At 41.3% G+C, this 10,954-nt stretch overlaps 1 protein-coding gene across 1 annotated transcript; it reads left to right on the top strand.

The window, feature by feature from the left end:
• Nucleotides 1-1,384: 1,384 nt before the first annotated feature.
• On the top strand, nt 1,385-9,848 carry tcp11l2 (t-complex 11, testis-specific-like 2). The gene is made up of 10 exons (XM_084039289.1): nt 1,385-1,535; nt 3,504-3,684; nt 3,988-4,120; nt 4,958-5,078; nt 5,317-5,540; nt 5,629-5,765; nt 5,899-6,083; nt 7,398-7,579; nt 8,021-8,193; nt 8,317-9,848. Exons 2-10 carry the CDS (start codon nt 3,516-3,518, stop codon nt 8,577-8,579), a joined length of 1,587 nt encoding a protein of 528 aa, XP_083895415.1. The 5' UTR covers nt 1,385-1,535; nt 3,504-3,515; the 3' UTR covers nt 8,580-9,848.
• Nucleotides 9,849-10,954: the final 1,106 nt, after the last annotated feature.

Raw genomic sequence — 10,954 nt, 5'->3', positions numbered from 1 at the left:
GGCACAGGCCCCCTATTACTAAAAGCACAAAAAACAGCGGTGCACCGGCTACGACATGCACACTTCCGTGCACGGACGTAATGTGCGCGCCGGAGCCGACCACAAGGTGCGCGCCTCAGCTTGTATTTTGGGCTAAACTGCGTTGGTTTGAGATTGTGGATGAAAAAGAAAATCCATTCTTTTACCGTTATTATCAATATAAATGAATCCACTGCCAAATATAGTAGCTCGTTAAAACTCGAACGGGAGATTTTACTGGGGCACGGCAGATCAATACTGGGGCACTTGACCCAGTAAAAGGTGTCTAGCGACGCCCATGGGTGGCGGTAGCAAGCAACTTTTTTCTGGCCGAATGCGAAACCGCTGCCATATCGCAATTTCCTGTAATTTATACGCACACACCAATTCTTTTCAATTTTCTTTTTTTATGTTGAGGCCTCCAAAACGCGAGTTAAATTGGCGTGAGAATAATAAACATTCAAATAACAATAGGGCTTCACAGCCCGACGTTGTCGGCACTCGGGCCCTAATAACGACAATAAAATAGGTTATTTATATAGACCTTATCAAAGTGAGCAATTACCCTACGGTGTGCTTTAAGAGGCAGACATATTAAAAAAAAAAAACCCAGATACACATTTAGTAGAGTATAATTTTTTTTAAATTTTCTTTTAATCCTTCTATTTTATTTTTTCACTTTATTGTATGACATTTTTATAATGTGAAGCACTTTGAGCCTTGTGTATGAAATGTGCTATACAAATAAAGTTGCCTTGCCTTGCCTATAACTGTCAAACTTTATATGCACTATGTATACTACTTCAACAGCAAATACACTACTATACCATATACATACATAATATATATATACATAACTAATTTGAATTGGCATTATTTTATACTTTATATTTGTATACGGTATATGACCACAGATATATTTGAACAAATATGAATGAATGCGACTGTGGTCGCAAACTTCTCCAGATCGCGTCTAACAGGATGTAACTTTTACTAAGACTTCCTGTCAAATCTTCTTGGCCGATGGAAACTGTCCGACTGGAGCGCAAGCTTTTAGGCCCCGCCTCCTGCTGCTCCGCCTGCTCTCGTCTACTTTCCAGGCGAGGCGCAGTTCATCTCGAACGAGCCTGAAGAGATTCGTCAACGGAAACGCACATCGTACGTCCCATGTCGAACGGAGTGGAGCGTACCATTTCTTCTAAGGGCGACACGATTTTGAATAATGCACCCAATTGCTTTTCTCGGGCTAAAAGTGTAAATTTAGTTTCGCGCATACTATTTCAAACTCGTTTTTCGACACATCGACACACTTGAAGTCAGTCATAAACCTCCCGTTTGTGTTTGCCTGGCTTTTGATCGCCCCTATGCATGAATGGTTTCGCCCATTTGTCCCCGCAACTGACAACAAGACCTTTAAACAGAGAGAGAGACGAGCGTTAAAGGGCGGCGTCGAAGCTTCCTTTTAAGAGTTCGACTATTTTTGGGAACCACTCTCCCTTTTAGGACACTCGAATGAGGTAAACGTAGCTTATTTGTTCAGCCCATTTGACTCTATTTGAAACTGTGAAGCTCTCGTCTGGTTCTGCTGTGCGTGCATTACTTTGGCTTTGAGTTTGGGCTTTGTTGTGGAGCGGAAACCTGGGGTACAGTCGTCGAAGGTAATAACGCGATAATATCGCTAATGTCAAAGTGTAGCTAACGTTGCTATGTGAAAGTGACCAATTTCATGGTTTGTCGTGTTGTGTTGTAAACACAGACTTCCGTGTAAACCCTGCCGTGTCGCCTCAACAGCAGTAGTGCATTACATCTTGCATTCAATGTGCGTTGTTGTTATGGTCTCTGCTGCTCGGATCACGTGTACCCACTTCATACGCGTGTGTGGATATTTTTTTTTCTTTTCTTTTTTTTACCCACGTGCATTGCAATATAACCAAAGACTTTCCATGTAGGGATGAGAGACAGGGAGCTGCAGCCAATAAGGAGAGTCCCCGTGTAGTTGGTCCAGCCTCCCTGATCCATCGCTTTGTTTACATTATACTGCAGCAGAATCCTTGAAGACTCTTTGTTCCTGCAGGAGTTCACTCTTATATGGAGCCTATATGACTCATATTGCATTTATCCAAAAACACCTGGCCGATTTACATACGGATATTAACAGATTAGATCTTGCAGACAACAATAACTACATTAACATTAACATTCTAATTGTTTTTCATTATTATTCACATGTCGAATATTTAGGTGTTATCTTTATTTATTTTTGCATAATGCATTTTATTTTGCCAAGTATTCCCGGGGACTACTTTTTAAGAGGATTTATTTTAATGAAGCCGCAGATGACGGAGTAGATCTAATCCGTAATCAGTTTTTCTGGACTGTACTGCTCCCATTGCTCTAGATAATCTCTGGAAAATTTTGCCTGCTGCTTCGCTGTAACCTAGCTGTCAAGTCTAGCAGATGATGTCATGAATGCAGCAGGGGTGCATGGAAGTCACACGCTCCCCGCACCCACCCTCACCCCCTCGAGCTATCTTTAAACCAAAAGAGCAGCAAGGGGAGTGTGCATTCATTTTTGGCAGCAGATAGCCGAGACCAGGGACAGGAAGAAACACCCACAGGTCACCCCTGCAAGCACAGATAATATAAGAGAGGCTGAGGCCTACTTCATTAAAGGTGTTCCAGTAATCAAGATACATTTTAGTGTTTTTTTAATGTTATTTAGCGACGTGGTGTGACTTGTTTGTGTTTGTACTAGTCATGAGAACGTGCACAATTCCATGGGACTTAAAGTTTGATTGTGATTTTCTGACGTCACTGACTTTAGAGCATATTCTTCTTACAAACATTACCTTTCTTTGTTATGGTAAGTTTGTTTTTATTTATTTTTTTGGATGACAGACAACACGGGGACAAGTGTAACAGGATCGTTTAGGCGATTGAGAAGCCCTCTGTTGTTCCATGTTTCCCTGGAGACACGACTGATAGGCCTGAACGGACAAAGTGTTGCTTTAGTGCTCGAGGCATACGAGCTTTTGTTTAAACCGGACCGGTTGGCTTTTCACAACGACGACCTGCATGAGCGATACAGGTTTTCTGAATTCTTGATTCTGCAGCCCCCAGCTGTTTTGAGTGACAGTGTTTTTGTTTTTATTTGTTTGCCTTAACAACAGCATCTGTTTCATACGTGCAGCCGCAGAGGTATGGTACTTAATACATATATATTTTCCACTTAAATTGTAAATTGTGTAACTGGTGTTTCTGTGTAAGTAGTAAGATACCCATTAGCTTGTGACCTGCCGACTTGATTTTTTTTCTACCTTTTCGCTTTTTATTGAGATAGGACAGCATGAGAGTGAAGGGTGGGGGGGGATTGGGATGACATGCAGAAAGGTCGGATTTGAACCAGGGGGCGCTGCAGTGAGGATGTAGCCTTGGTACATGAAATTATCGTCAATAATCGTTGTAACCAACTTCCTTATGTGCAGCTACAACCAAAGATGCCTCTAAATAACGAGCGACCTGCCTCCGCATCCAGCGGTGAGGACCAAGGCAGTGATGTGGAGTCTTCGTCAGAGCGCTGTGACAGCATCACGTCGACCAGCCACATGGACTTTTCCCGGGAGAGCTTCACTAGCGACGGCTCCAGCAAACATTGCACACCATCCTGTGAGTTTGCCGCCTCACTCCTTTGTCTCGTGTCTGTATAAGATCACCAGACAACCCATGTCTCACTGTTTTCATTTTTGTGTCCATGGTGTTAAAACGACTCTGGGCTTAAAAAAACCTAATTAAGGAAAGCACTGTGATTAAACAAAGCAATTCCAAGAAGACATATTCATGCAGCTTAGGTTTCAGAGCCTCACTGATGTCATCATGCAACTTCAACTGTCGAGTTTATGCTCCCACTTTTTTGTTCAAACTCTGTCATTCGTCTATTTACAAAATCTTTTTAACATTTGGTTCCCACAGCGAGCCCACCCAAAACCGTAACCCTGGATGAAGTCATGGACTCTGCCAGAGAGCTGTCCAATCTCAGCCTTGCTCATGAGATCATTTCAAACCACGGCTTCCATCTGGAACCAGACAGCCTACCTCAGGACAGGTATGCTCTGGAAAAATATCGTTCACATCCTGATCGTGTTAGTGGATTATCAATCAACTTAAACATCAGTTTGTCAGGTCAGGGCTTTAGAAAAAAGTTAAACTAAGTGCACTGGAATACACAAGTTTTGATTACGAACGTCAAATTTTACAATATTTATACTTGCTGTTGCTTCTGGCTGTTGGTCATTGTATGTTTAGTATAAAAATATAAACGTTCACAGTCTTGACATAACTTTTATCACCAAATGCAAATGTGAGGTGTGCAGAACAGATTAAAAAAAAATCATGACAGTCTCAAACAAAACCAGATAAACTGCATCACCAAGATGTTGCACACCACAGTCACATGTTTAAATAAACCAACAGGGATGTACATATTTATACAGCCATTGTTACGCTCCCTGTAAAGGTTATTTAGCTACTTCAAAGTAAAGTAAAACTGAATTAAAGTCTTCAGTCACTTCAGTCAAAGACGAGATGTGAAATTACTCAAAATAGATGATGTTAATAGTTGTGAATTTTTATGTAATAAATGAAATGATGTTATTTTTATGTCCAGACGAATGCATTTTAATTAGACAGATGAGAAGTGATGTCTCTTATTGGGCTCAGTGGAGAGGACAGGGACAAAGAGAGATGAGAGGACAGGAGAAATTCATGTACCGCACCGCAGCAGATAAAATACTGGCACCAATTAAACAAAAGGAGTATTTTTTTTTTACAAAGATGACATCAGTTATTTAGTACTTTGTGCACCATCCATTCATAAATGGACATTTTTTCCTGACAGATTACGTACTCAGCGAAACTAAATCATCCATTTCTTTTTTTTTAGTTTATGGAAAATAGTTAGAGATAATGTCCACAAGGCCTTCTGGGACATCCTGGCGTCCGAGCTGAACGACGACCCACCTGAGTATGGGCAAGCCATCAGATTATTGGAGGAGATCAGAGAGGTCAGCACACACACTGGGATGTTTACAGTTTCACGGGATCTGCAGGAATGACTGTATTGCTCTGATTTGACATTTATTTGCAGCGTGATCCAGGTAACGGTCCTCTTGAATTTTAAAGGTCCTTTTTTATCTGCTTCTCTTTAACTCCGCCGCCTCCTTTGTGACTGGTAGATGTAGAAAAATAACAATAATAATTAGGTCGTAAACAAGGCTTATTATCATTATCCTCTTTGGACAGATATTACTGTCATTCCTTAATCCGGGTGCCAATCGGATGCGGACTCAGATTATGGAGGTGCTGGACATGGACCTGATTCGTCAGCAGGCTGACAACAATGCTGTTGACATCCAGGGCCTTGCCTCTTACATCATCACCACCATGGGCAAGCTGTGTGCGCCAGCTAGGGACGAGGACATCAAGAAGCTCCGCGAAAGCCCAGATGACATAGTGACACTGTTCAGGTATCAGCACGTAAAATACTTGTATGTAGCCGTTTTATATGAAGCAAGTCAGTTGTAATCACAGTCACGGTGGCTTTTATTTTTACAGGGAGATCTTCCGTGTGCTGGACCTTGTGAAGGTTGACATGATCAACTTTACAATCGATAATCTGAGGCCCGTGCTGCAGAGGCAGAGTGTCGAATATGAGAGGGCAACGTTTCAGAGCATCCTGGACAAAACACCACGTGAGTGAACAAGGACACTACTTTCTCTATAGCTTTTAATACTGTATGTTTCTAAATATATAGGAAATATCCTCACGTTAATTCAGATATTACAAACTCCTCGACTGGTATTGAAGGTGATAAACTTCTTCAGGTGCTTTGGAGCATACCACCTCGTGGATGAAGTCCACACTGGAGGAGCTGATGACCTCCATCCCCAAAGAGAAGGCCGATGGTCCAGGGAAAGGTCAGCAGCCGTTGCCAGGGCCCTTTCAGATCCTAAACACGGCCTTCCTCCGCATCCTTACATGGGACTGCAATAAGAGCCCACTGCCTGAGGTAAGTGTGTTAAGAAACGTGTGAAGGATTCTATTACATTTTGTATATCTGGTTTCATTATTTGCAAGATATAGATATTGAAATATTTTTATTTGATTTGATGGAGAGTTTTAAACTAATTTTAAACTAAGCTAATCTTCTCTCAGTTCCACACACACACACACACACACACACACACACTAGACTTGTAGTTCTCGAGACCGGTCTTGGTCTCGAGACCGGTCTCAAGACCGCTTTTTCGTGGTCTTGGTCTTGTCACGGCCTCGACAGTCTTTGGTCTCGGTCTTGTCTCGGTCTCGGGTCTCTCGGTCTCGCAATGTCTCGGACTGGCAGCGCGGTCTCGAAGGGAATGTAACCTATCCAGGCAGGCAAGGACAGTTTTTTTTTTAAATACAGCTATCATTATACGCCCCCTTCAAGTACCAATCACATACATTTTGTGACACAGACGGCGGCGCTTGTCCTCTCACGCTTCCCCTCCCTCCTCCTCCCCCCTCCCCCCTCTGAAGCCTCTGAAGCACGGTCAAGATCTATGAAGGAGGACGCAAAATGTCGGCGAATTCGTCAGTCATCAGGTTCGGTTTTACAGACCATAAAGAGATTGTTTGCCAGTGGGCAATGGCCTATGCCATTTCAGTGATGCTGATATTATAATATAATAATATTTAGAATTAACATTTTATCTACAAATTAAGGACAATTTAAATTGGTGACATATTTCCAATTCATTAGACTTTTTTTTTTAAGGTGCAGGGTGGTGTTGGGGGCTTGTTATTTTGTTAGATGACTTTAGGACTATAGTCATGTCAGTCCTTAACAGCACTCAAGAGTCAATCCTCAAATAGTGTAGTACGGTGTGGTCATGCAATTGCTACACATATTAGATTTTTAGTCAATTGATGAAAACATTTATAGTGAGTTCACACACAAGACATGTACTGTCACTGTATTATTGTGCCTGTAGTTGAAATAATACATTTCTCATATACTAAGCAGCTGAACCCAATATGGTGCTTATGTTCTACAACTCATGCAAAATGGCAAAAACAACTTTTTTTTTTGGTCTCGGTCTCGGTCTCGGTCTCGAGCTGAACTGGTCTTGGTCTTGACTTGGTCTGTCTTGGTCTTGGTCTTGGTAGTGTCTTGGTCTTGATACTGTCTGGTCTTGGTAGTGTCTTGGTCTCGGTTTAGGCGGTCTTGACTACAAGTCTAACACACACACACACACACACACACACACAGACACACACAGACATGACAGTGGTACAAATTTCACAAAATGTCGAACTAATTCTTAATTCTCTTCTTCTATAGACCTGGATGACTGATGAGACACGTCTGCAGGAGATCCAGTGGCAGCTCCAGCAGTGTCAGGCAGTGAATGAGGTTCTGCTCATTATCTACAGCACCATTGGTGGGGCTATCCAGGGTCTGCCCTCCTTGTCTGACCGCCTAAAGAGGATGATTAGTGTGCTGCTGGATGGGATGCACAGCCCGTCAGTGAAGTTTTCTTCTTCTTTTTGCCCATCTTAAAGGGATAGAGTGAGAGTTTTGGAGTGGGGTAAAATGAGGTAGGTAAGTAGGTATATTCATTGTATTATACCTACAGTAGATGGAATAAAAATAATAAATAAATCAATTCCCTGTTGCAAAGGGCTGCCATAAAAAATATTCAAAAGATAGCGTACGCTTAAACTGATATTGATTTTTTTTTCTTTGAGGTGTCTAAAATAAGTTTTATTGCTGCCCACAGCCACAGCAGTACATTGCTTTGCTGGTACTCCATTGCCTACTGTCATCTACTGTAGGTAGCACACTGATACTGTGTGAGAACCTCATTCAACCCCACTTCCAAACATCTCAACTATCCCTTAAAATCCACAATCTGTATTCAAAAATACGACAGATAATCACAAGCTTTTCACCGTCTACTTTAGGGGCTTTAACCTGGAGGAGGCACTAGAGGGCGCCAGTGCTCAGATCTGCTGTGAGCTCAACAAGTCTCTAACAGAGAGGAGTTACCCTGCTCTGAGCCCAACGCTTCAGGCCACCCTCACAGGCCAGATCCGCAACATCACTGAGAAGGACAATCCCATCCGCACCCTCGTTGGTAAGATAGAGTGAGCAGGAGTGAGATTGCTGTGGATGTGTAAAATTGTTTTCCCTTTTACTCAAATAGGTTTATTTGCTGTATTCTAACCTGTTGTTTCCTTTTCTCTTTGTTTCCATGCAGAGGATCGTGTGCAGCAGTACTTTATGGCACTCCTCAATGATCCTAACCCGCAGGTCAAACTTGAACAGGTACCAGCGGGCTTGGCGCCAATCAAGCCTGAACTCGCGTTGATAGGAGCAAAGTTCATCTCCCTGGTTAACTACAACAAGGCTGTCTATGGACCTTTCTACGCAGATATCATCAGGAAGCTGCTGTTCAGCAGCCGCCCACCAGCAGCAAACCCTCCTCAGGACATCGCTCGCGCCTCTGTAACCTCCGATTAAAATAAAACTTTGACTTGAGCATTCAAAGAAGTCTAAGCTACTAGACATGGCTAAAGCTAAGGGGGTACTACAACAGCTAGGCAGTGCAACTGCTTCGCTCGGGCCAGTGTACTCCAGTAGTTGGAGTTAACGTCTGCGTATTTTAAATGTAGTTTTTATCGCTACATTTAGAAGTGAAAGGTGCTGACTGCAGCGTAGGTGCGTAGGGAAACATTTAATGTGACCTGCATCCTTTGTGACGAATGCTCTAAAATATGCCCTCCTGTGAAAATGTTCAGCTTCAAACCAGAAATCTAGTGTTACACCGATCCATTTCTGAACCTAATTGTGATCCCTTCATGGTAAATGTGTCTGTAATCAGTCTCCTGCTGTTGTGGAGGGGGTTCACGGGGGGAGAAGAGTGAAACTGCAGTATGTCTAAAGCATACAGTCATCTTAAAGGAATACTTCACCCATTTGCATTGAGCTTTGTATCGTTAGAAACGAAAGGTCGTGCATCATTCCCTCATTTCCCCAGAGACGGGAGAACTCCGTATTTCTATTCTGAAAAAGAGCCTCCGATGACGCAAATATCGTCATTTTGCGTCATCAGAGGCTGCTTTGGTTAGAGGGGGTACGACTACAAGACCAGTTCCTCATGTTTTCAACCCCCTATAGGGGACCCACTGAGGCTACAGACCTGTTACAGATCAGTGGTGGGACCTCACATCAGACTCATGGTGTGAGCGGACCCGGACCGGACCTTCAATAATAAAAATATTGCTCTGCCTCTCTCCAAAATCTACTGGCCGCCATCAGTCGGACCGTGGGAGTGGCCTGCGGAGCTGTGCATTGTGGGAGATGTTGTCTTCCATCCACATGCGCCAGGAAGTCACTGTCTGCCTTTTCTCGGCAAGAAGGCACCAAATTCAAAATGTAGTTTACATTTCGACTACATATATGACCCACTTTCAAAACAGATTCATGTTTCTACCGGTGAAGTATTCCTTTAATGAAGCGAAGAGGAAGACTATTCTATATTTAGAAAAGTAGCAGAGTAGAAGATCAGATTCCTTATGTATAACAAGTTATTTATCACTGTTAAATGATATGGTAACTATATAGTATAATTATCATTAGTTATGGCCTTTGAACATATTAATGCACAGGAGATAGCCCTTTCCCCATGGACATGGTCCTTTTGATGGTTCTCCCTTGACCTTTTATATCAGCCAGAGAACTACACTTTCTGTATTATTATTATTATTATTATTATTATTATTATTATTATTATTATTATTATTATTATTATTATTATTATTATTATATTGAAGTAGATATAAAAAAGACTGGGATTTTGTAGCTTTGTTTTGGGGTTAAATCATTTTGAGTCCTTTGTTGTCACACGTATGTTCTATACTTTTACTTATTCTCTACCAGTGGAATAGTGGTTCCGTTGATCTAGTCCCTCTGTTTATCACATTTTGAGGTACTGCAGTTGTTACAGTATTGTTTTGTTGGCTATTAGAACTTGTGGTGAAATAAAAGGTGTAGAACTCAAAGCAATTTTGTGTTTCCAGTGGACCCATGATGCACAAAGAAACGCAATGTTATGTACTTTTACTTACAAATGTTTACATGAAAACGTGTACCACAGTTAATATAATAAAACTATAAAAAGAAAATTTACCACATCTCCATTCATTTGAGGACAGATTTGAAGTTCTCTTACAAATTATATTTGTGTGTTGCAAGACAGAATTGTTGGCTCAGTATTGCGTAGGACTGTACAATATAAATTCTATTGAATGTGCATTAAGGTCAAAAGATCAACAAACTCTATGACCTCCTATGGTGAACAAAGGAGGGTTCTTAACATTTGAAATGGCTAAAAGTCATACAATTGCAGTGTAGGCACATTCATAATGAGTTTTTTACCCATGATTTTTAATCACTTAAAAAATACTTCACCTTAACTTGCCTTTACTAGTTCTAAGGTTATTGAATTATGAAATGTATAGAATAAAATAGACACACACGTGAGCTATATGCAGGTATGTAACAATAAAATATTAGAACAATAAGGCAGATGGATTATTTGTCTTTAGAGGGGATAACTCAAACTTGAATTTTAGAAATGATCATGAGTTATTTTTGATCAGATACAGCAGTTGATGTTAGGAGGCGAGTTATGAACATCAACCTGGAAAAAAAAAACATTTGAGATTTACATCCTCACTGATGAATACATGGACCAAATGAATTTCAGGTAACAAATTGTATCTCTAAATGGGGATACAGTGGTGGGATTTTGATCCACAGATAGTGGAGAAAAGATTGAGAAAAAGTAACAAACAGAAAATGTATTACATAGTATTTTAAAATGATATACTACA

This window comes from Eutrigla gurnardus, assembly GCF_963514095.1.
Source record: "Eutrigla gurnardus genome assembly, chromosome: 21".
Lineage (NCBI taxonomy): Eukaryota > Metazoa > Chordata > Actinopteri > Perciformes > Triglidae > Eutrigla > Eutrigla gurnardus.
This window is presented reverse-complemented; position numbering and strand designations above follow the sequence as displayed.